Here is a 27,444-nt window from a genome sequence, read left to right on the forward strand (position 1 = left end):
TAGCGCGGCTACAGGGAATTGTGGACGAAGGGAGACCTGTTATGATGGAGCCTTGGAACCACGACGATGAGGTTGGCCGTGGAATCATAATTGGAAAGGAATTGGTGACTTTGGCTAAGGAAATTCCTGTGAGGCTTATCAATGTCAATGACTACCCAGTGACCATAAAGAAAGAGACAAAAGTAGGAACTTGTGTACCTGTGACATCCATAATCCGTCAGGCGACAACATCTGATAATTCCAACGACAAATTCGACCAAATGGTTGTAGTTGCAGGACAGTCTCTAAATCAGATGGAGAAAAGGAAATTAAGGGAATTTCTTCGGCAGTATCGTGATATTTTCGTACCGAAAGGAGGAAAGACGGGAAGAACTACCGTTGTTAAGCATAAAATTGATACTGGTAATGCTAAGCCAATTCGTCAAACAGCTCGACGATTACCACAGGCGAAAAGAGAGGAAGCTGAAACGATTGTTCAGGAAATGAAGAAAGACGGGGTGATAGAACCTTCTACGAGCCCATGGGTCTCTCCGGTGGTCCTGATTAAGAAGAAAGACGGAACGACGAGGTTCTGTGTGGATTACGGTTTGCTGAACAACGTTACCAAGAAAGATAGTTATCCTCTGCCTCGGATCGATGACACATTGGACACATTGCCTGGAAGTAAATTGTTTTCTACTTTGGATTTGAAGTCTGGATACTGGCAGGTAGAAATGGACCCAGTAGATAAAGAAGACAGCCTTCACCACAGGATCTGGATTGTGGCAATTCAACGTTATGCCATTTGGACTCTGTAATGCTCCTGCGACATTTGAGAGGCTTATGAAAAATGTGTTTAGAGGGTTATCTTGGAAAACATGCCTGGTTTATTTAGATGACATAATCGTCTTGGGGGAGACATTCGAAGATCATTTGAGGAATTTAGAAAACGTTTTTAATCGACTTAAAGCTGCCCAATTGATGCTAAACCCCAAGAAGCGCCAGCTATTTCAAGGTAGAGTCAATTATCTGGGTCATATAGTCAGTAAAGAAGGAGTGGCCGTGGATAAGGGAAAAATCGATTCCATTAAGGAATGGCCAAAACCAACTGACAAACATCAAGTGAGAAGTTTTCTTGGACTATGTACTTACTACCGGAGGTTTATTAAGAAGTTTGCAGATATCGCTAAGCCATTACCGCGACTTACGGAGGAAGCAAGAGATTACCGCTGGGATACAGACTGCCAAAATGCCTTTGAGACCTTGAAAAAGCATTTAATAACAGCACCAATTTTGGGGTATCCACTGCCAGAAGGAGAGTTCATCTTAGATACAGATGCAAGTAATGTGGGAATTGGAGGAGTGCTGTCTCAGATTCAAGGAGGACAGGAACGAGTCCTCGGATATTTTAGTAAAGTTCTTTCAAAACCTGAGCGGAATTATTGTGTCACGAGAAGAGAACTTCTAGCAGTAGTAAAATCAGTAGAGCACTTATATCAATACCTTTATGGTAGGAAATTTCTAATCCGAACCGACCATGCCGCCCTTAAATGGTTGATGCAGTTTAAGAATCCAGAGGGTCAGATAGCCAAGTGGATCGAACGACTCCAAGAATACGATTTTAAGATTGAGCACCGGGCCGGAGTTAGCCACAGAAACGCTGATTCTCTTTCCAGGAGGCCATGCCCAGCAGAGTGTTCCCACTGCAACAAAACGGAATCCAAGGAAGCAGCAGTGCTAAGAACAACGATGGTCAACGACGACTGGACGCCTACTAAGATCAGAGAAGAACAAGAAAGAGATCCAGTTATACAGAAAATTCGAAAATGGAAAGAGGAAAACCGTCGACCACCTTGGCAAGAAATATCAAACCTATGCTCAGTAGTTGGGCTCAAGACGTATTGGGCCCAGTGGGACTCATTTATCATGGAAGATGGCTCGCTCAAACGAGTCCTGGAAAATGATGACGGTTCGGAGAAGAGAAGACAGTTGGTGATCCCAAAGAGCAGAATAGCCGAAGTACTTCGTCAGTTACACGACAGTCCATCGGGAGGGCATTTTGGTGTAAAGAAAACCCTTCAGCGAATTCGGGAACGGTTTTATTGGATGAACAGTTCCGACGACGTAAAAGACTGGTGTAAGAAATGTACTATTTGTGCCACGAGTAACGGGCCTTGCCGAAAAAGGAGAGCTCCTATGAGACAATATAAAGTTGAAAGCCCGTTTGAAAGAATAGCTTTGGATATCGCTGGGCCATTTCCAGAAAGTGAAAATGGAGGCAAGTACATGTTGGTAGTATAGGATTACTTTATTAAGTGGGTCGAGATTTACGCACTTCTAGACCAGAAGGCCGCCACCGTTGCAGATAAGTTGATCCAAGAATATATCAGCCGATTTGGAGTGCCTTTGGAGATACATAGTGACCAAGGCAGGAACTTCGAAAGCGATCTATTCCAAGGAATATGTGATAGACTAGGCATGAAGAAAACAAGAACTACAGCATATCATCCGCAATCTGATGGTATGGTAGAGCGGATGAATAGGACAGTCGGCAAGTATTTGACAAAGATGGTGTCCGATCATCAGCGAGACTGGGACCAATACCTTCCGTTCTTCACAATGGCCAACAGATCTGCTGTTAACGAATCAACAGGCCAGACACCAGCCAGAGTCCTATTCGTACGCGAAATGCGACTACCTTGTGATCTAGAATTTGGGTGTCGACCTGGAGAAGATGTAGCAGGTGAAGATTATGTGATCGAATTACGAAGAAGAATGGACGATGTACATGAGTTGGTCCGTTCCCACCTTCAGATCGCTAGCGACCGAATGAAGAAACGGTACGATACACAAGCCGAAAAGGGTTGCTTTAAGAAGAACGACAAGGTCTGGCTCTATAATCCCAAGAAGTGAAAAGGTTTTTCTCCCAAATTGCAGCAGTTTTGGGAAGGCCCATACCTAATTATGGAGAAGATCAACGATGTCATCTACCGAATAAGCAAGATTCCGAGGGGAAAGCCGATGATAGTACACCATAACCGGCTGGCGTCTTTCGAAGGTGACCACGACGTAGATGAAGAAGTGGAAGTAGACCAAGTCCAAGACGTGTCTGACCTCACGTTTGATGAATTCATGGGTGCCTATGGAGGTACCGGTAAAGCAAGACATGGTGTTACCACTGAAGAAAAGCAAGATCTACTCGCGCTCCCCGATGACTACTCGCTGGCCCTTACCGTCCCGGCCAGTATCAAAGACGCACCAGGGTTGGCATCCGTCTTTCGAAGGAAGTTTGGTCGAGTTGCAGAACTTCAATGCCAAGTGCCAGCTCCCGGTAAAAACTCCAAGATGCATCACGTTACCTTTTCTACCTGGTAACAAAAGACACTGCCCGTGACCAACCTACCTACCGAGATGTATGGGAAGCCTTACTTCAATTGAGAGAGCACGTACTAGAGTCCGACGTGCAAAAGTTAGCCATGCCAAAGTTGGAGTGCCGCCGATTAGATTGGAGGGTTATCCGAAATATGGTGGAGGAGATCTTCAAAGACACCGAAGTCCAGGTGTTAGTCTGTTGCAATCCGCATAGTTACTGGTGCGGAGAGAAAACCGTCCCTTGTCATTTTTATACAACTGGAAGTTGTAAAAGAGGGTCCAGTTGCCGATACCAGCATACAGTTCCGGTTCCAGTCCCGACAAGGTTCCAGGAGGAACCATCTTTTAAGAGGGGGGCAATGTTACGATAAATATCATGGCCTAAAATAACCGTTAATATATTATGACAAATTCTGTTATGTTGTAGATTTTACGAGATAATTCTAGCGGCTGGCAGAAAATTTACCTGAAAGAAAAGGTCGAAACGTTGACCCGGATTGACCTTCTAGTCTAAATCAGAGGGATTCTCCTGAATTCTAGGCCAGTTGTGTTTTCATATATAATAATGGATTTTGCATTGAAGGGGACAGTCAGTTTTTGAAAATTCGCGGTCGCGATTTAATTGTAGCGTTCGGATACATAAATTATGTAATTATGAATCAAATAAATTGTTGATATAAATTATCGTGCTTTTTAATAAATTAAAATAAGAACAAGACAATATAAATTAAAGAATTCACAACAAAATATAAATAATTATAAATAAATAAAAGACTTTACAGTACATACATTTTCCAAGAAATTTTAGTATCATTAAGTTCTTGTTGGAATGCATCCTTATAGGTTTTTGAAATAGTTAATTTATATATCTCATCGAGTACTCTTTTGGTACCCAAAATTTGTGCCGTTATATGAATACAAAACCTTACAATTTACACGGCGAGATAAAAATATTTTGAAAGTGGCTAACAAACAATCTGTAGAGAGGGAGGAGGCTAATTCGAGATGTATGGCTTTCGTACTTACAAACAAACAAACATACGTAAGTCTTTTGCGTTTTTACGATACGATAATTAACTCTTACGGCCGGTAAGTCAACCATCATAGGATAGGTAGGTTTAGGATTAAAACAATAACAACGATTACATATCCAAATTCTATTTCTGATGGCCTGACAATCAGACAGAATTTAAGAATTTTTTCTCAGGAGATTTTGCAACAAATACGCTCCAGCATGCAAGTATAATTTGTGGAAACAATCTATTAACAAAATAATTGTAAAATGGGCAACCTAATCGGTTGTTTTTGATCAAAACTTCATTGTGAGTCGGAGAAACGTCCACCTACTCTAATTATTCCACGTTCAATAAATGGATTCGAACGACGTAGCGAAGATTTTAGACCGAGATTTTAGACCGTTTTTGCTGCACAGATCGAATTAATTCAAGTTCTGCAATTTCTAAATCAAATATAGATATTTGCTTAGTTAAAGTTAATTTTTTTAAAAATCTCAATATGTAGACTGCGGACATTAAAAGTTTCGACCAAATGGAAAAATATTCAATAAGTGTATACAGCGAAGAAATTACACGGGTTTGAAAATTATCACAGAAGGTTTAAGATCTATATACAGAATCACAAACTATACTTTCCTGTTCGCTGACAGACCGACTGGGCCAATATTTTGGCTCCAACAATAACAAATTTGGACCAGTAAACCATGTGAAATGTTAACTAACGAATAAGGAAACAATCCTCGAGAGGTGCAATCAGCAACATTTTCCTTTCCAGAAACAAAAAACCAATACTGAAGGAAGGAAGTGAAGGAACTATCTTGTGAATTTTAATAACTTCTTTTTGAACAAATAATTTGAGACTGTTCTCTAAGGACTTTGTCCAATTTAAAATAATTGGAATCACTTATGGCAAAGGTTTTATTAATATTATGTCTAGGAGAATAAGTTGCAATAGCGTGTGAAAGAAGCTTTGAGAGAAGAAGCGCTCCACAAAGTTCTAATCGATGAAGAAATATTTTAGACATTGGCGATACTTTAGATTGGGAGTACAGTAAAGTAACTTTAACTTGACCTGTACAATAAACAACCATGGAATAAACAATGGCTGCATATCCAGCAGCACTTGAGTCTGAAAATCCTACAAAAGACAACGACGAATTAGGTGTAACTGATATATGCCATGGAATTTATATTTTGTATAGGAGATGAAATTTATTTTGAAACTTTTCCCATGCTTTTTCGATTTCTTTTGGCACAATACTATCCTAATCAAATTTTAGTACTTCCAAAGAGTACAAATTCTTTTTATCAAAATTTTTAGCAAGAGGGTTATAGAAGATAGGAATCCCAAGGGATCAAACATACGAGCAACAAGTGAGAGTACCCATGTTTCTTTTTGTATTGTAAGTCGATGAGGTCATTTCTAACCCAAAACTAAAATCTAAAATTATCACATTTTTCTCCCCATTGCAATCCTAACATTTTGGAGGCTGACTGATCAAATTATTTGGTTTTCACCAAATGAAGGGGTTCCGGTATTGTCCAGAGAAAATCGTTCGAGTTCGACATCAATTTGGTTACCTAATTTAAAATCACCCTTTTGAAACAAATTCAGTAACTGAATATGCGCAACTATAGCTGTAGAAACATTTGGTAAACTGGTAATAAAATCGTCTACATACACATTAAAATTCGGATTGTAACATTGTAACGGACATTGTAAATTCTTCCTTTCGTTTCTTTCACGATATTTTTATTTCATCATATTGTTTCATTCAGGCAGCCTGCGGCTCTGTTTGCTCTATTCACTTGATCTTCTACTTCAGTTTCGAGCTTTCCGTAGCTAGATAATGTGATGCCTAGATAGTTAAACTCCATCACTTGTTCTATTATATATACATGTATTATATCATTATTATCTTGACCTTCCAGCTCCAATTTACATCTTAGTAAATTTGCTGTTGTAACCACGCATTTTGTCCTTTTTTGGGGGAATTAACATGTTAAATTTTCTGGCGGTTGCATTAAATTGTGCAGCATACGTTATAAATCATCTTCACTTTGAGAGAGTAGTATTGCGTCTTCTGCATAGCAGATTATTTTAAGATGTTTTTCTCCCATTTGGTAACTTTTTTTTAATTTATACTTTTTTTATTATCTCATCCATAATCAGGTTGAACAATAGAAGACTCAGGAAATCTCCCTATCTTATCACATTGCCAGCTTCAATAGGGTCGGTTAGTTCTTCTTCTACTTTTACTTTTATTGTGTTGTTTTGGTAGATATTTTTGATCGTTTTGATTATTCCTAGAGGTCTCTAGAGATCTCTCTTGCGTACAGTAACTGGATAACGTCTTTTAATTTGACCCGGTCAAATGCCTTCTTAAGGTCCACGAAACATAGAATAGAATAGAACAGAAATATGCTTTATTGTCACTAAAAATTGTACAATTTTATGGACAAAGCTTATATAAGTTAAAGAAAAGTAATAATAACAATAACAATTAAAATTTACGAAAATTACATAAATCGTCAATATCACAGAATATAAAACATAATAAAATATACAATCAATTGCAAAATTTCACTATATTGCAAATTGCATAATAAAACCTTACGAACTAGTTTACGAATAAGTTTAAGCTGCTGCATGTGATACCCAAATATATATATAAATACATTGTTACTTGTACCGACACGAACTGTACTTTTTTAATTATTCGTTGAGAAACTCTTCCAGTGTCCAGTAATAAGGTCTTTCAGATAGATAGGCTTTTGTCAATTTACGGAACTTAAGGAAAGAAATTGTAGATTTAAGTTGCAAAGGGAGATGGTTGTATAATTTTTTCTCTTAAAAACTCTTCTTAACTCTTCCAGTGTCCAGTAATAAGGTCTTTCAGATAGATAGGCTTTTGTCAATTTACGGAACTTAAGGAAAGAAATTGTAGATTTAAGTTGCAAAGGGAGATGGTTGTATAATTTTTTTGCCGAATATAATATAGATTTCTTTACTAACTCAGTGGATGGGATCGGTAAATACACATCAAAGCTTGAATTTCTAGTGGAGTAGTCATGACTAGGTCTTGCTGGAAAAACATGTAGGTATTTACGAATTAAGCAAACAGTTTCTAGTATATATAGAGAGGGAAGAGTTATTGTACTGAGGCCAAAAAGATACCGTATTGCTCTTTTTTGTAATTTAAAAATAACATTAGATTGGGCAGCTGTACTAGAACCCCAAAAGAAAGGCAATATCGAAGATGAGACTCAAACAAAGAAAAGTATGTTATTTTAGAAGATGCTAAATTCATTTCTTTCGAAACAGATCTTATTGAATAGCGGGCTGAGGCTAGTTTCTTACTTAACAAATCAATATGAAGGGACCATTTAAGGTTGCTGTCTATAAAAATACCAAGAAATTTTACAGAATCAATTATTCTGATCTGGCTGTTAGTAAGAAGCAAAGGTTGAAGAACTCCTTTATAGGATAATGCTACTGTCTTATCCACGTTAAAAGAGAGTAAATTAGAGTCGGACCAGGTTTTTATTTTAAGTAGATCAGAAGTTATAATTGCATGAAGCATTGCAATATTAGAGTTCTTCCAGGTAATACTGGTATCATTAGCAAAAAAAAATCCATCGATTTTTAAGTTAGTGATGTCATTTATAAAGATAAGGAAAAGTAGAGGATCCAGTACTGAACCTCATACAATGCTTTTGTGACTAGAGTCAGTATCATTTGCTCGAACTAGTTGTTTCCTATGCCTTAAGTAAAATTGGAACCAATTCAAAGAAATACCTCGAATTCCGTAGAAATTTAGTTTTTTTATCAAAATGTCATGATTTACACAATCAAAAGCTTTGACATAGTTACAAAAAACAGTGGCAGTATAAAGATTATTGTTTAGTGCTTGATAGACCTTATGTAGTACAGAAAACATAGCATCGCTGGCACATTTATTAGATAAAAAGCCGAACTGATTTTGTGATAAAATGTTGTTTTCATAAGTCGGGCTTTTATAAGTCTCTCAATAATTTTGGATAGGACAGGTAGTAAGGCAATAAAGAGGAACAATAATGGCTGTCTTTAGGCACTCTGAATATATACCTTTTTCAAAGCAATCGTTAATTAGTGAGACCAGGACTCCCAACATACTATTTGTGAGATTTAAGAAAATTTTTATGGATAGTCCATCAGTACTACAGGAAGATTTGCTTTTGATAGTACTGATTGTTTGGATCAATTCAGATTTATCAACTAATCTTATAAAGAATGCACTCGAGACCTTTTTTGAATTGGAAAGATAGGAAATAGGATCTTGGTGTGGCAAAATAGCTGATGTTATATTTTTACTCACATTATGGAAGTATCTATTAGAGTTTCAGGGTTTGGAAGAGAAAATGTTTGAGCTGTGTTAGTTTTATTTCGAAGATCGTTTATTATGGACCAATTTTCCCTTGCAACATTTTTAGAGCTTCCCAAACGATTCTCAAAGTACATTTTTTTAGCTGTTTTGATAAGTCTTAGATAGGTTCCTTTTTACTTGGAGATATATTTAGTGACAAATACATTGGTAGTAAATTTCTTGATGTACAGTAGTGGACGCATATTCTTGGCTGATATGCGAATACCCTTAGTAGTCCAGGGTTTGTGATGTTTTGACTTAATTTTAATTAAATGAAATGCCTTATTGGAAATACAGACAAGCTTATCTAAAAAATTACTGAAATTATAGTCTACGTCCACAAAGGGAAAGTGATATCCAGAAGTCAAGTACAAATTTTGGAATTTACTAAAGTTCTAGACTGAAAAAATCCTACCTAAACGTTAGGTTTTCGAGGATTGTTTGTTAATAATATTAAACTTGGTATATACTGCTTCATGGTCAGAGAGTCCTGCATTAATAATTGTAGAACGTACATCAAGGAGTGAGAAATCTGAGACAATATAATCAATTATCGTAGATGTTGTTTTAGTAATTATTGTAGGAGAATTAACGTGTATTGTGAAACCATACGATTCGAATATATTGACCAAGGATACTTGGGTAGCACAAGCAACAGCGTAATAAATATTCAAGTCACCGCATAGAAACTTTCTGCTTTTATTGGGCAGATCGTCTAACAAATTTAACAGGATCTGAAAAAATAGTTCCGTAGAAGAGTCAGGTGATCTATAAATGAAGAGAATGTATAGATTAAGAGTCTTGTTATAAACCAATAAAAACTCAAAAAAGGATTCATTCGACAAAAAGTCATATTTTGTTATAGGAGAGAAATCATTATTTGTAGAAATAATTAGGGTGCCACCATGAGCTAAACTTGGACGATCATACCTAGCAATTGTGGTATATTTTTCTACAAAAAAGGCTCGTTAACTTCAAGCCAGTGTTCGGTAACCGCAAATCCTAATTCCTCTAGAAACAAAAATAATTCATCTGTTTTATATCTTATAGAACGAATATTAATCAGAACCATGCTAAAGTTGTCATCACTATAAAAATGTGAGGTTTTTAGTCCCACAGAACACGTCATATCAATTAAAAATTTCGTTTTTGAGAGGCAACGGAATAGTAGTTTTGGTGACTTTGTCTTGATTTTTGTAGGTGAATAATTATTTCCGAAGTGAGAAAGGACCTAAAAGCTGCAAGATCAGCTTCCACCTTACTTTTACCAATTCCAACAGCATCGTTAAATTCTAGAAGGATTTTTTGTAGATCTTCAGTCTTAGTGGGAAGTCCTTCGGAAGCCAAAAAGAGTTTAATGCTTGTAGATATGCCGGTTTGTTGTATTCTAATGATTTCTTGCACTTGCCTCATTATAAATATAGCGTCGGTGCATGATCTTCCCGACCTAAAACCTTGTTTTTCTTCTTGATAATGTTATAATATCATTCAGTTTATATGTTATCACTTTTATTTGTTTTAGATAGACTTTTTATTTGTTTTAGAATGGTGGACATGTAAACTAGAAAGAATCTCAGAAGAATCAGAGGTAGGCTGAGTACTAGTGGATGGAGAGGGAACATTTTCATTATGCCGAGTAGTATTTGGTTTAGGTTTTCATTTGTTCAGCGAATGGTTACGAGATTAACGAGATTTTAGTAAGAAAATTTTGACAGATAATTGATAACTCGATGCTTTGAAGAAAAACATTTTAAACATAACTTATTTTCCTTTACTAATTTAAATCTTGATTTAAATGATAGCTCTAAAAATGTTTACAATTTTTAATTAAACATGGGCCTTTATAACAAATAACACAATCTATGGAGGAATACTTTTTTGTTCTTGAAAATGAAACGATTTGGTAGGTTTTTGAAACGAAAAATTACTCATGGAGTTCCGGGATCTATCATTGTTAATAAGAGACATACTACGTTGACTTAAAAATTTTAATAGCTCACTATAGGCGGGTAAATCATTATTATTTCTTATTAAATCAAATGAATCTATGGTCTCCTATGGTAATTTTAACATAGCTAAATAAGTTAAAATATGATCCTCTAAATTAGCGAGATGTAATCGTTTTAATGAAGAAACATTAGTATTAAGTTTTTCCAAAAAGATTTCCAAACTGGATGCACTATTAGATTGCAAACCGCAAAAATGAACAATTCAATCCATATAGAGGTTAAACAAATATTGTTTATCGTTATATCTTTCAACGATCATATTCCAAATAATATCACAATTATCAGGAATGGGTTCTATTGAGCTACAACTTTTTAAGGCTTTACCGGAAATACAACTTAACAAATACTGCAACTTATCTGATTTGGGATATTCTATTTTGTTATGCACAAATTTTTTGAAATTTTCATAGAAAACAGGCCGCAGGGATATATTTTCACCATCAAATTTAACTAATTCAAATTTAGGCATTTTAATATTAAAATTATTATTTCAGGTTTAACCATATAGCTCACACTTCCTCTAAGGGAAAATTTACGTATCCCAGATACCTACGGTATCAAAAGGATTGTTCTCTGGTGGGACTCTTATCATGTTATCGAGTCCTAGGTGACTTGACAGCAGAACACAACAACCTCCGATGCAATTGACATTAAACAACCGAAAAATAGAACAAGTGGAGACATACACATACCTTGGAACCACAGTTAACACAAAATGGGACCAGTCAACAGAACTAAGATCACGAATTGAAAAAGCGCGAAACGCGTTCAACAATATGAAAAAGTGGTTCACAAGCAAAATCTCAATGGAACTAAAATTAAGACTGGTCAAGTGTTATGTCTTCCCGGTCTTGTTCTATGGAGCAGAGGCATGGACCACAACGGAAGCCACCCTGAAGAAACTAGAATCCTTTGAGCTGTGGATATATCGCCGTATTCTTCGGATATCCTGGACAGACCACATCACTAACGTGGAAGTAATGCAGAGAATAGGCAAAAGCAAAAAAATAATCTTCACCGTAAAGAAACGGAAGCTTGAGTACTTCGGACATGTCATGAGGCATGTTATTGCATGTTATAACTAAAGGCTAAGTTAGCAGGTTATTGTAGGGAGGCATGGCGGTATAGATATGACTTAATGGGCCTATTTAATTACTAAATCGATTAGCATGGTGTTAGTTCAATAGGATAAAAATATTAAAATTAGCAATAATAATTTGTTTTCCTATAGCTATTATCTTTAGCAATACGGCTCACACTTCCTCTAAGGGGAAAACTCACTGATTCCAGATATTTAACAGGTATCGTCTAGACACTTTCCATTCTCCATTGTCTCCTTATTTTTATTTGCAGATCTTTGTACTTGGTGATCTTTTCGTTGTATTTAACACGCAGATTATTGTTGTTAGGTATCGCCACATCGATTAGTGTTGTTTGTCTCGTTAGTCTATTAACTAGTACGAGATCTGGTCTATTATGTGCTACTATTTGGTCAATGAGCACAGTGTGATCCCAGTATAGCTTGTAGTTGTCATTCTCAAGCATACTTTTAGGAACGTATTGATACTATGGGAGATGGTTTGTTTGGAGTAGTCCCAATTTAAAAGCTATCTCTTGATGAAGAATCTTTCCTACTGAGTCATGCCGTTCCTTATATTCAGTTGCAGCAAATGCTTGGCAGCCTCCGGTACGATGTTAGATGTAAGTTGGAAGACAGGTAATTGGGCGGTACCAGAAGTTTTGAAGTCTGCCTGGTCTAGGAGATTTCCAGTTATGAAGCTCTTTGCGGACATTGGAGAATTCTTCTGTGGTGAAGGGTTCATAGAGAGTAGTATGGTAGTGTTGACAGTTGTACGTTGTATCTTCTATCTATCCAGTATTGGTGTTTAGAGCAGCTGGCGTGGAAAGTTGATTTGCTCAAAATTCCTGAATTTCTTCTTCTTATTGCGCCGTCTTTTTTCAAAGGTTTTCGATAAAAATAGCAATTGTAGCTTTGGAAACTTCTGCACGAGAGAGAGGGCAGACCACAACCCCCTCCCACTCCCGCCACCCTCTCTACTACAGGAACTCAACCCTCTTAACCCAAATCTTACAACTACACAATCACACACATCCCTCTGGAGAAGTCCACTCAACGTGACTTCTTCAGAGTCATCAATATCCGAGAGCTCCTACTGAACCAAATCTCGAGAGTAAAAGTCCTACTCACACAAATAGCTTACCTCACAACCACCCACCCCATCAACCACGTCGAGCTCCAACGCAAGCTCCGTGACGCACTGGGCGATCTAAAGTCCAGATTACACCCAAATATGTACCTATGTACCAAGAAACCCAATCCGTCCTGCCACCCCTACATATATGGTGATCGTCAAAGGCGTAGAAAGGGCCGACTTAACCAAAACCTTTTCAGAGATGGACATCCCTGTAGTAAGAATATGGCGGATCATATCTCGTGCCAATCTCCCCACCACATTTGTCAAACTGGTCACCTCTAGTGTATTGAAATATACAGAGATGTTGACCACAGGCATCTTCATGGACGGGCTCCGACTACACGTCGAGCTTCCCTTAAACTCCAATCCTGTACCGTTGCCCAACTTGTGGCCAGGATCACAAATCTACCGCCTGTCCCACCCCTCAACCACCTAAATGCCCTAACTGTGGCGGTGACCATGCAGCTTATTCAGTCAAATGTCCCCACAGAAGGGAAATCTCAAAATCTCCTCAGGAAACACAGCCAATCACCACAGAAAAACGCACTCCCTCCTCTGAACTATCTTCAGATATGAAGACAGTCATGGGGTTTACCTCCCTCATACTCATCAACCTCTTCCCTGATAGGCGACAGCTGATATTGGATGTCACCAATCATCTTTCAACTCTGATGTTCGGCCATAAGAGCACTCTTGTGGCACACAACAACAGAGCGTTCATCTCTTTCCTGCTTTTGTAATGGGCAGCTCGTTAGGTATTGTAAACTGCCAGGATGTTGCGAGAAAACGCCCCTTCATCAAACACATCCTTCAACATCACAATATACAAAATCTTGCCCCCAGACACCCTCTCCAAAAGTGACCCTATATTCCCTGGATACTGTAATTTGCACCGCCCCCGCAGCCAATTATCACGTGGTATTGGCTTCCTAATCAAATATGGAATTCCTTTCTCTCCTCACACCATCCCTCCCCATATTATTCTAAATGATGAAGACTTCCTGGCAGTTAACATACACCTCGATAACAACATCACACGTACATTAGTCTCTTATTACAAACATCCTGCTCAACCCCTATCCAAAGCATTGCTTGGTTATGTCTCCAGCCCGAATAAGGCAATCATACTTGGAGACTTTAACGCCAGGAACACGCAATTTGGCGATACGGCTACAAACCGTGCCGGCACTGACCTCTCGGATCTGCTCTTTAACCTTCCCCTACACCGCATAAGTAACTGTGTACCGACTTTTATGGGACCCCAGGGCATGTCATCCGTTGACTATATCGTGTGTACTTACGATGTGATCGACCTATTGGATGACTAATGCTTTCTGGGCGACTCGATCACGTCGGATCACCTATCCTTCTTCTTCTTCTTCAAGTGCCCTGTCCGTTGCGAACGTTGGCTATTAACATGGCAATTCTGATCTTATTTGCGGCGCTTCTGAATAGTTCGACCGATGTGAGCCCGAACCACTTCCTCAGATTTTGGAGCCACGAGTGTCTTCTCCTGCCTGGCCCTCGCTTACTGTCTATTTTTCCCTGGACAATCAATTGCAGTAGACGGTACTTATCGTGTCTCAATATGTGGCCTAGATATTCAAGCTTTCTTTGTTTAATTGTATTCACGATTTCTTTCTCCTTTCCGATTCTTTGGATTCTTTGGATTATCTATCCTTGCTGGTTAAAAAACAGGTACTTAATCCGTTACCTAACAACCCTCCCAAAAGAATAAGAGACTACAAACACACCAACTGGGACCTCTTCAGAACCTTCTTATCAATTAACACTCCTCAGTTAGGCAACATAACACAGCCTGATGGTATTGATCAAGATATCACGGTTATCACCGAACTGATAAACCAAACAATTGAGATATCAGTCCCCAATAGGGTTATCAAATTAAACAAAAGAGACGAGTCCTCCGTCTGTTTCAACGCATCCGCAACCCCCTAGTCAAAACAGAATACAACCGCCTGTCTGCGATGATCAAACTACAGGTTAATAATCTGCAAGCCAGACAATGGATTGCAGCTACCTCTAGTCTTGATTATCGCGACGGTGGTGCGTCCTGGCATAAACCCAAATGCCTAACTAAACCGAAAATCAACAAGCCTTCCCACCTTGTGGTGAACAACCAAATTATAAATTCAAATCAACAGAAGGCCGACGCCTTCAAAACCTATTTACAAAATACCCTAATATCTCCCAATGATCCTAGATTTGACCTCGCCTTCCGTGCAAGGATCAAGAGAGACATAACACGACAGCTCGTCATCCCCTTCGACCCACAGGCGCCACATGATCATCCTATCATGGCGCCTGTGGGTCAACAAACCTTCAAACTTACCAGGATCTGACAATATTGCCAGGAACTGCGTGAAACATCTCCCACCGAGCGTCACTCTCTACCTGACGAATATAATCAATGCCACTGTCAAACTCTGCTGCTTTCCATGGCCGTGGAAAGTAGTCAACACAACCATGCTCTTGAAAAAGGGCAAAACCCGTACCGATCTAAACTCTTATAGGCCGATATCACTCATAAACGTTCTAGCTAAAGTCTTCGAGAGGATCCTCAAGGAGAGACTCGTTGACTTTACCACCGAACACAACATCATCCCATCTTTCCTTTTTGGCTTTAGAGAAGGATACTCCACCAAGACGGCATTGACAGAAGTGGTCAGACACCTCACACAAAGGATAAACGACGGAAAAGTATCTTTAGGTATCTTTCTCGATGTTCAGACTGGCCAAGAAACTGTTGAACATCGGCTGCCCCTTTCATTCGTTAGACTCATCCACTCATATGTCTCTTATTGGCTAATCACGGCAAAGGAGCGGGGTCACTTCTCTGATTCTTTTACTCCTACAGCAGGAGTACCACAAGGTTCTGTATTGACTTCCGTATTAAACATAATCTACAATAGTGACTTCTCTAACCCTCAATACACTAACACAACCAATTTGCTCTACGCAGATGATACAGCTCTCGTAACAACATCACGAAACGTAGATTCAGTACTTGGGTTTGCTCAAAATTACCTTAACCTGATGGTGTCGAAGATGGAGAGTAACACCCAACCCAAATAAAACTCAAATAATTCTCTTTGGACATCCAAATCGCCGCAGATTGATTACACCCATAATATCCGAAAACACAACCTCAGATTTTGAAGAGACCGATTACAGCTCCGTGACCGGATCGAATACCTCGGTGTGGCGTTTACACAAACACTAAACTGAAAGGCCGATCTGGACATAGCCTGTAACAAAGCTAGGAGCAGACTTGGACTACTCAATGCTCTTTGCGGTAAATTCGGAAGAACCCACCCACGATCACTCATACACACATATAAAACATTTATTAGGCTAAGCATCGAGTATAGATCCAATATCTATATCACGGTGCGCGGCCATCTCACACAAAAACTTCTAGCATTGGAGAGGAGAATCTTGCGTAGAGTGAATAACAAGCGACACGATTACCCCTCTGCCGTATACATCAGCTGTTGAACATCCAGCCCATTGATGAGAGGCTTTCCTCTCTGAGCAGGAGTTACACAATCAGCACTATCCGTGGCCAAAACTTCAGAGCTCAAAACATTTTAAAAACTACCTGGTCATCCATCGGCAATATATTCAGAAGAAAACCTAAACCCAAATTCGCTTTCCTTCTCTCAATTTTACTGGCACTTGCCAGCAACTAACTCCCTGATGAATACTTTTAAATGCCCACTTCGAGCTTACCTAGACAAGGGAATCGGTTTTCTGTGGTTTCCCGATTCCATTGCATAATGAAACCTGTCTATTGTAGAGGATACAGCGACAGCTGCCCTCACGCGATCGCGTTTCAACACATTTATTAATCTATCAATTTGTAAATATATATATTCACATACACACTAATTTATTTTTTAGAACAATAAATTCTGAAAAGGGCCGTTTAACCAATGCCCCTTTCGCCTCTGATTGTCCAGTGCGCTCCTCCGACAAGTCCAAAACAAACCACCAGTGGAACGACGAAGCCAAAAAAAAAAGAAAACAACAGCCAACACAAAAAACAAACAAACCACGTCCTGAAGAGATGGAAAACCTAAAATAAGACAACAAAACACCAGAAGCAAAGGAAACACCCACAGAGAAAAACAACTGACAATGAATCAATCTCTGCTCACTGCTTGTCCTGAGACTCTTTTGCTAGGACCTTTTTCGACTTCAAAACCGAGTTACATTTAACCATCCTACCTAATTAAGATGTAAACGCAGAGGCAACTTCGGATTGACTAACCGAAGCCTTCTGTAGAGCACCTAGGGAGCTGACATGGAGTTATTTCCTGTGAAGACCCTAACCTCCCTATGGTGACATGGCGCCCAACTACAAAAACACGAGCCTACGACCCAGGCTCCCACTGAGTTCAGCTAAAAGCTCTACACCAGCAGCTAATGGTAACATCGACTGATTCTCCAGTTACTGACACTGTAAAGTGTCAGTAACTGTAAGGTTTCAGCGACCGAGAAGTTACCGAAGCCATCAGCCCCAGAAGCTACTGAGGCCCCGGAGTAGCCGCGGAGTTACTCCCTGCCCTACCGCATGTGGTGCATAGTAACAACGTAAATGCAGGAATATCCTCTACTGAGAAACCAGCTGGCAAATGGTTATGGGTTACTTATGGCCTAGAGGAGGACGAAGTTGTTGAAGTCGAAGGTGCTGTGATGGAAGACGGTTCCTGCAGAAGAAGAAGGTGACTACCGGAAGCTACTGTGCTGTGTAGTGAATTAGGTACGGACTTTATTTTTGATAGTTTTTTTTATATAAACTTTTTACGAATCTTTTCAATTTCTTTTATATTTTAAAATTTTGCATAAACTTTTAATTGGGGCTACATTTTTGTATTGTACTTTTATTAGTCTTACATAGTCATTGTATTACATAGTCTGAGGACTAGTATGCGCTGCGCATCGCACTTCCTTTCTACCTCATACAAAATTTATGATTGGCCGATGGACTTGGAAATGCACATATCGATACGAAATAAAGTGTATAAAAAGGGTGCATTTTCCAAGGCATAGTTAGTCAAGCATAGCTTTACTACGGTCCCCACGTAGGCCTGGGGGCCTCCTTCACGGGGTTCTGCTCCCTGCTTGTCCTTAAATTCTTTTGCTAGGACCTTTTTCGACTTTGAAACCGAGTTTTATTTAACAATCCTGCCTAATTAAGATGGAAACGCAGAGGCAACTTCTGATTGACTAATCGAAGCCCTCTGTAGAGCACCTAGGGAGCTGATATGGAGTTATTTCCTGTGAAGACTAATGTTTTTCTGAATATAGATTCCGAATACAGATTAAATAATAGTGGTGAGAAGACGCAACCCTGTCGTACTCTGCATCATTGTGTTAACACATTTAAGGCAAAAAGAGCTTCTAGTGTTCGCAATCCATTTCGAAATCCGAATTGAGTGTCACTCATCTTTGTAAATTCGTGTATGAATGATCCTGAGACAAGTTTTAAGGACATGAGCCATCATGCTTAATATGATGCATTGGATTTTTTTGGTAATGTTACGAATGTTGATTTTAGCCAGTCTGATGGTATTTTACCTGTGTCATATATATTATTGAATAGTGTTGTTATTAAGTCTAAGCTTTTACTTTCGTTGTCTGCAATTCATTTAAGTATTTCATTATCATTGATATTGTTTGGACCGGTGGCTTTTCCGTTCTTCTAAGCTTTAACTGCATAAATATCTTCTTCTTTTATTATTTTTGGATCAATCATCCGTGGATGGTGAAGAACAAGGTCATTGTCAAAAATTATCATTAGTTATGCAAAGTTATGCAAAAAAATTACTAACTCACGGCTGATTTTTACAGAATCGATCATACTTTTTTATTTAAAGTGGTAACTTTGTCCAATAATTATTGACAGGGGGCATACCCGCAATTGGATGTACCAAATTTGGAGTTTGGTCCAACCCTTATATATAATACCACTCATTTCTTTTAACATCCCAATATATTTACAATCTGTAATATAAATAAAATAAGTAAATTGTCTCACAATATTTAACAATATAAATATTATTAAAGGAAAAACGTCTTGTAGAAAATTACCCATTGACAATTTCCTGTGTATTCTTAGCACTGGAAAAGTGTCACATATGTCTTAGGATGTAGTTTAGCATCTGCTTCTAGATTATACTAGGCTTCTGCGACAAGTGTATAGTTAAAAAGTCGGCCGGGGTCTTTCATTGGATTGGATTGGTCGTGTCATTCAATTTTGAGTTCGATTATTCGGGTGGTCTGTAAGTCTGTGATCATATTGTTGGCAGAGTTTGGTGACTTCTTCGTTGACAGTTGTCATTTTGAGGTCTCGTGCGATCGTCTTGTTTGGAACAATACAATATAGCTGAATTCCATAGCTCCAAATGGGTTTTAGAATAACTTTGTATATTAAAATTTTGTTGTCAATTGACAGTTTTACCTTCCGGCCTATTAACCAATACAGTTTGCTGAGTTTAAGGTCTAGCTATTTTCACTTGGTAATATGAGTTTTCTCCATGTGAGCCTGCGATCCAAATGCATTTTTGATTTGTCTAATGTTTAGATTTTGTCTCGTTGGCTCATAGACGCCACATTTTTAGCCAAGTTTGTATTGCATTTAGGTTAGCCTGTACTCTCTGTGATGCTACGGCTGGGTCTTCATGAGTCTGCATAAGTTGCTGTTGTGACTTCTGGTAATGTAGTTAAGTACGCAGTAAATATCAGGTACATCACTGGTCCGAGAACTGTGCCTTGAGGGACTTCAACTATAATTGGGTATACTCATCGTGATGTTTTACAAAGTAAATGCGGTCTTGTAAGTAGGACCTTAGGATTTGGAAGTAATTGTTGGGAAGGGATTTTTTGATTTTGTATGAAAGGCCATTATGCCAAATTTGCATAGATGTCCGAGATAAGAATTTATACCATTACTTTTGTGGTTTTTTAATAACGCTTTTAACTGCGCTATAGCTCTATTCAGATTGGTCTTGTTTTGTAGTACTCTCGTCAGCCGCCATCTACGTCTTAATACTCCTTTCTCAATAATTTTTTGTTTAACTTTATTTTGTAATTCATGAGTAGGGCGGCATTTCCTTGATTGTCGTTGATTCCAATGTAGCTTCTTGTATCAATTGGTTAAGGTACTCTATTGGTATTGTCTGATCTGGTATTTTATTTCTGTCGGTAGGCCAGTAGGTAGGTTTACCCGTGGATATGTTTTTAAGATTATTGTCTTGCATACACCTATAAAGTTGTCTTTCTTTTGGAGACGTAAGTCTATATTTCCAGTATGTATATCTAGAATTGTAGTCTCCACCTGCCAAGAATTTGTTTCTAAGAGATCTGAAGAACTATGTGAATTGTTGTTTGTTAATATTATGTCGTGGTGGGCAGTAGATGGCTGTTATTGTTAATGGTTCTTCTTAATCTTTAATCGTTGGTGTCTTGCAAATAGTCTTTAGTGGTTTTACTATGATCGTGATGCTTAATTGATTACTTTATTATGACTACAGATGTGCCGTATCGTCCGGATGATTGGTGCTGTATATTATATAATTAGGACATTTGAAATAACTGCAGCTGGTAAAGTGGGTTTCAGATATCAGCATTATGTCAATGCTATTATTAATTATGAAGGCATTGACCTCTTGGATATATTGGGTTAGCCCGTTGGCATTTCAGAGTGCCATTTTGAGAAACTTGGTCATTTGGACAGTGCGACCACTGTAGTCAAAAGGTTTAACATCATACTTATTTTTTCAATGAGTCCATTCATCATTTGTTTCAGTTCAACATATCACTTTTGGTTTCGTGTGGTGTCTGGTTTTGGTGTTGCTGCGAACTTGTACCAGGGAGTTCCATTCTTTTGTTAGATGTTGCCTGGGCATATGTGATGCTGGATTGTATATATTGTTTAAATTTAATATTGGTAGAGTTAACTTGCTTTGGACGAAGTGCCGGATATTTTTTCTGCTGTAATTTTTTATATATTGAACAGCCCTTGTAGTTGGCTGGATGATTATCTTCGCATAGTATGCATTTCACAGTAGTTGACCATTCTTTTATTGGGCATTTGTCTATCGCAACTCATGGTCTTCGGTGCATTTGACGCAGCGTGACCTGTGATTGCAATATTTCTTTGTATTCACAAGGAAACAAAGTTCCTGTATTTGGCTGTATACCATATATTAAAAATTTTGAATAAAATCCTTTATAAAAAGGTTATATACCTTTTAAAAACCCAGTTGGGCTATGTTGCATTGACAAAACGTTTTCGGAATAAATATTCCATCATCAGTGTCAAGTTAATACAGGACTCGCAACTAATGTAGAGTCATATGTCGCCCTGTTACCTATCCAACGGTAACTTTAACATCTTAAATGTAAATTAGACATAATGTAGATCAAATCTTATTTAATAATTTTTAAAGGGTTTTTACCCTCATATTTAGTGGCTACATCCATGTATTAACTTGACACTGATGATGGAATATTTATTCCGAAAACGTTTTGTCAATGCAACATAGCCCAACTGGGTTTTTTATATACCTTTTTATAAAGGATTTTATTCAAAATTTCTTTGTATGTACGTATCTTTGACATATAGTCCATTCTGGTATATCTCTTCTCTGTCGCGGTGGTTCAAATTTTATTTTGTGATAAAATAGAAGCTCTAGATCATATATGATTTTGTTGTTTGGTGCTGGTTTAATTTTAACATAAAACATGGGCAGGGGATTTTTAGCTCCAATAAATATTGGAGGTGGTTAGGAGGTTTTAGGCTTTTCAGTGACATCTGTCTGTGAATTTTTGCTCTCTAAATAATTATCTAGATTTTGAAATCTGTTAGTAATGGTTGGCAAATTTAACCAATAATCATTTATTTTCATTTGCTTCACAGTTCTTTTATCAGTACTATTTCTGTTCCTTTTTCTGTTTGCAATTGCTTTCAATTTTTCTGCTTGACTTGTTTCGTGTGTACATTGAATGAGGTTTTGGGTTAATTGTTGGTTGTATGGTGTAGGTATAAAGGAAAAGTTTGTTACATTATCTTGTATCTGTTGTTGTTCAGTTAGCATCTATGGTTGTGCAAATTGCATTAGTTAATATTCATACTGCCATGTTTGAATCATGGTAGGTTGCATCATATTTTCGGTCGTTTGTGGCTTAACTTGGAACAGCTGCATCACGGGTATAATTGTGGAATACGTTTGGATGTTTTCTTGTTTATGGTATATTTGTTTAACTTTCATTGACTTCTACGAATGAAATTATCAAATTGTCGTACATTAGTTGACGTATTTTTGTCATCAGCTCCAGGAGCGGGCGTAGTGTTGCCCAAATGTAAGAACAAGACGAGACTTATCTGACTGGTCTGGTCTTGATCTTGCGCCAATACACCTAGTCTTGGTCTTGGTTTTGGTATTGCACTCTCGGTCTTGGTCTTGGTCTTGGTCTTGCAGCAAGAGTCTTGCAAGTCTTGCAGTTACCCATTAGCTTGTTGCTATTTATTAAACGTTACTTTAGATCTTAGAACAACGTAACAGAGTAAGTACATTTTAAGCTTGAATCAATAACATAGCCATAATAAAGACCAACCAAATTAATAAATGTCTAAACAACTGACACCGGGTGGGGTTTGTAGCCACGATCTAAGCGATCCGTACCTATGCTCTAACTAACTCAGCTATCTACCATGCCCCACGGAAGTCAATCTGTTTCTTAATAAAAGTTTGCATTTACTAAGCTTACATGTGTAAAACATGGCTAAAACACAAAAAAAAAACAAATTAATGACATAAGTATGTCTGTATTTTAAAGAACATTATCTGCCTAGAAAGGAATTGATGGACAAGATGGGCAAAAAATCCACATACATGTATCAAGGGCATAGATTTTTTAGGTGATAAGGTAACAAACTATAAGCCACTTATTAAAGCAAAATAAATGTTTTTACCAATCTTATCTCTACTTTTATATAAAAAACTAACTTGAAAAAATAAAGAATAGGTAAAAAAGCAATGATAATCAAAAAAAGTTATTTTAAATTAAGGAGATACCTACTTAATAAATACATTAATTTACCAAAATAAAGTACAAGGTACATAATATATGTAATTGGTAATAAGATAATAGGTATATTTCTTTAAATGACCGCTTTTCCAGCGGTTATTAAAAAGTTTGTGAAATCTCCACCGAATTTTGGTTTTTCAGGAAAAAATATTTGTAAAACCTTTTTGTGAAAAGATATTGGATGCTTTTGACTTGTTTCTGTTGTTCATTTTCATTTCAACCTTTCTATGTAGGCACAATTTACACAAAGCAATTTGGGATGCATGAATTATTTCGAAAAACTCATCAAATTTGCTTTTAGGTCTTTTAGATCTATAACTCCAACGCTCACTACTCCGACTAGAACTATTTGAATCTTTGTCCCTCATGTCAAATTGTAAACTTGTCACTCCGGGAACAAGGATTAGATGAAAAACAATAATGATTACATTAGAAAAAGTAACTACTATACTACTAGTTACTTTATGTTCGTTACTATAAAACACCCTAAGTAATAAGTATCTAATAACAAACCGAGAATTATATATCGTTTAGTGGCGTACCCAGGGATTTCGGTGACCAACCAAACCCCCCCCCCCCCCCCCAGAGACAAATTCTAGGTGCGCTTCTATGTTACTTCGTTATTCTAAATACTTCGGTATTTTGTTTACACGGTATTATACACTCGCGATCATAAAATCCGGGCACCTTGAAAATCACCGATATTTCATTTTTAACGAGCTTTATCGTAAATAATAATAACACAAATACAAACTAATGCATGTTTCTGAGAATTGTTGCGGTTTCCTTTGTAACAAAGAATTCCAATAGTGCCAATTGCGCGGTAAAGTGCACACTTCCCAAAATGGACGCTACCTGTAACTCCGCTTGTTTTAAATGTCTCGTTTGTGCTTCGACTTTCTGTTCAAATGCAACGGACAAACGTTTATTATTGCCACCATTAGTGTTTATTAGTGCCATTATTAGTGTTTATTTTTTGACAAAAATGCCTTTGACTGTTGAAATGGCACAAATTGTTGCACTTGTGGAAGACGGTCACACTCAACGGAAAGTCGCAAGAACTGTTGGCGTAAGCCTTTCTACGGTTCAACGAGTGCTTCAACGCTTTCATGAGGCAAGTTTGCTAACCAGGCGACCTGGCTCTGGACGAAGAACAACGACCACGGCACTAGAGATGACCGTTTCCTTGTGTTTCAGTCTTTACGAAACCGGACCTCAACAGCGGTTATGCATCAAAATCGTCTAGAGGAAATACGAAATCGCAATTTTAGTGTTGCAACAGTCAAAAGAAGACTCCGTTCTTCTTGACTATCTTCTCGGGTAATGGCTAGAAGACCGCCACTTCGCCGGGTGCCTTGAGTTGCACGACAAGCTTTTGCTCGACAATACGCGCGTTGGGAAATTAACGATTGTAGCAAAGTGTTATTCTCAGATGAATCCCGTTTCTGCCTAACTGGATCCGATAGACGTGTAAGAGTTTGGAGAAGAACCGGTGAACGATATTCACAATCTTGCATTGCTCCTAGAATGCCATTTGGTGGAGGCTCGGTCATGGCTTGGGGAGGTATATCTTCCGACTTCCACACAGAATTACCCTTCATCGAAAATGGGTCCCTAACTGCACGAAGGTATATTACGGAGATTCCGGAAGAACATGTTATGCCCAACATGGCAGGGCTTGGAGAAAACGCCGTTTTTATGCAGGACAACGTGCGATCGCACGTTCCCAGGATCAGTATGTAATGCTTGGACGAAGTAGGAATTACGAGAGTAGCCTGGCCAGCTAGGTCTCCGGACCTGAATCCCATCGAACATCTCTGGGACCATTTGAAAAAACGTATTCAAACCCATACACCTCCTCATAACAACGCACAGGAGCTTAAGGATCTGTTAGTGAGTGAGTGGAATAACATACCACAACATGTAATCCGGAGAAAAATTGAGAGTATGCCCCGTCGTCTGCAAGAGGTTATTAGAGCAAGAGGAGGCAATACACGATATTGGTCATTGAAATTTCACTGATTTTTTACCACGTTCTGTATTTTCCATATTTTTTCGTATGTCTGTTTTATCAATAATTTGATTTGTTTTCTGTTTTTTTCAATAAAAACAATAAAAAACCATTTTTTTTCTTTCAAAACAAACATTGATGACAAATAAAAAATAAATTACCCAAAAAAAAGGTTATTACTGCACCAGAGGCAAAAAAATTGAAGAAACTTGAAATTTTCAAGATGACCCGGATTTTATGATCGCGAGTGTATTATATGGACATTATCTGTTATTATTTTTGTCTCGTTACTTTTGAATATTAGCCGCACTCTTTCAGCAAATTTTGCTTAACCGAATGATCTCATCGCACACTCAGCAAAAACAATTTATAGTCTTAAGATTTGTTTATTTAGATTCCTCCTGACTAAATTATAATGGGAAAAAAATTGAATTATTAAGTGGGTGTCCGTAACAATTATATTTTTTTATTAGCTAGGGTGACATCTTTTAAAAAATATCGATACGATATTACTGTCGGCGTCGCAATGCAAGAAGATTATTTTTATGTTCAGAGGGCGGCTATTCTCAAAATATGGACAATTAATTTCAGAGCGAAGAAGTCGTCTGCTGGAAAAGAATGTACAAAATATTTAATTTTTACATTGTAATTATGACCTCTGAGCACGTGTCAAATGTGTTTTTTTAATGAATATTTTGATTCGGTATATATGTTTATGGTATTGTTTGTAATGCACATAAGTCCAGTTTTTTAAATTTTTATTACATATTTTTTTGCGTCTCATAGAGTCATTAAGCATATACCCGAACTACTATACTTACTAAAACCACACTCAGTCCTAACTGCAAGACGCAAGAGTCTCGCAGACTTAGTCTTGTTAGACTGAGTTAAAGAACCCCAAAATAAGGTTCAAGAGGTCGCCCATGCAAAAAGTTGTACAAATTTTTTCAAACAATTTTTTTTAAATCAATTATAACAATGAATTTTTCGGCTCAGATAAATTTTTTAAAATTTTTTGGCTATTTTGAACAAAATAGGTCAGTTGTAATTTTCCTGTAAACTTAATCGTTTTCGAGTTATAAACAATTTAAAACTGAAAAAACGCAAAATTACGATTTTCAAGGCTCAAAAACAACTAAAAAATATTACTTTTGCATTTACTAAGGACCTAAATTTAAGTTGAAACCTTGGTCTATCATTTCTTTGCAAGTATTTTGGGCTTATTTAATTTTGAAACATTGTTTTTTAATCTTTAATGAAGCGCTTGTGACGGGACGGGCGCTCGGTTTGCGGCGTGTATAAAAGAGAGAAATAAGATCTATGCCACACATTTTTGCTGGTTTGAATTCTTATTGTACAAATAAGCGATCGCTGTGCCATGCACGGTTCATTAACAATTAAAAACAATGTTTTAATATAAAATAAACCCAGAATTTTCATAAGAAGCTGATAGAAGAAGGTTTGAACTTAAATTTAGGCACTTAATGATTTCAAAAATAATATTTTTTACTTGTGGTTTTGAGCCTTGAAAATCGTAATTTTACGTTTTTTTTCAGTTTTAAATAAATTTATTGAAACTCGAAAACGATCAAGTTTAGAGAAAACTTACAAAAGATCTCTTTTGTTGATAATAATAAAAAAAAACCTAAAACAATGAACCTAATGAACCGCGCATGGCAGAGCGGGCGCTCATTTGTACAATGAAACTTTAAACCAGCTAAAATGTGTGCCATATGTCTTATTTCTCTCTCTTATACACGCCGCAGCCCGAGCGCATGTCCTGTCAGAAGCGCTTCATTAACAATTAGAAAACTACGTTTTAAAATTTAATAAGCCCAAAATATTTACCGGAAAATGATGGATCAAGGTTTGAACTTAAATTTAGGTCTTTGTTGAATTCAAAAATAATATTTTTTAAAGTGATATAAGGTTGAATGCTCGAATAAATGAATTTTAATCAAATAAAAGGCAGATATTGAGCACAGTTTATTTATTAAATCTTGTCCAAGTACATTTGCTCCTAGAGTATCTTCAGGGGCATCTGAAATAAGCCAAGAAACGTTTTTTTAACTGAAGAAAATTAATTAACTTAGAACGAGAAATCTCGAAGTTGATGGTTGATAAAAATTTTTTATGTAGTATAACGTTTTAGACTTACTTCTTCAAATTTGGGCTATCCAACAATATATGGAGAATGTCATAAACAAAATGATACATAAACACAACACGACACAAGGACAATCAGTTTAGAAATTTCAAAAAACAACGATTTGGTTAGCATATTTGGGACGGACATATTGGTTAGCATCAGGAGAG

The 27,444-nt window shown here is 37.5% G+C and overlaps 2 protein-coding genes across 3 annotated transcripts in view; one reads left to right on the plus strand and one right to left on the minus strand.

The window, feature by feature from the left end:
• Window positions 1-10,366, plus strand: part of Lnk (SH2B adapter-like protein Lnk) — a 177,086-nt gene extending 166,720 nt beyond the window's left edge. Inside the window, exon 7 of the mRNA XM_072526204.1 lies at window positions 10,318-10,366. Within this exon, the coding sequence (XP_072382305.1) occupies window positions 10,318-10,338 (21 nt within the window). The 3' untranslated portion in view covers window positions 10,339-10,366. The remainder of the gene's footprint in view (window positions 1-10,317) is intronic.
• The window catches only part of LOC140436994 (chymotrypsin-like protease CTRL-1), a 177,531-nt gene that overhangs the window by 39,014 nt on the left and 111,073 nt on the right, over window positions 1-27,444 (minus strand). The gene's annotated exons all lie outside the window — the stretch shown is intronic.

The sequence above is a fragment of the Diabrotica undecimpunctata genome, chromosome 3 (assembly GCF_040954645.1).
Source record: "Diabrotica undecimpunctata isolate CICGRU chromosome 3, icDiaUnde3, whole genome shotgun sequence".
In the NCBI taxonomy this organism is placed as follows: Eukaryota; Metazoa; Arthropoda; class Insecta; order Coleoptera; family Chrysomelidae; genus Diabrotica; species Diabrotica undecimpunctata.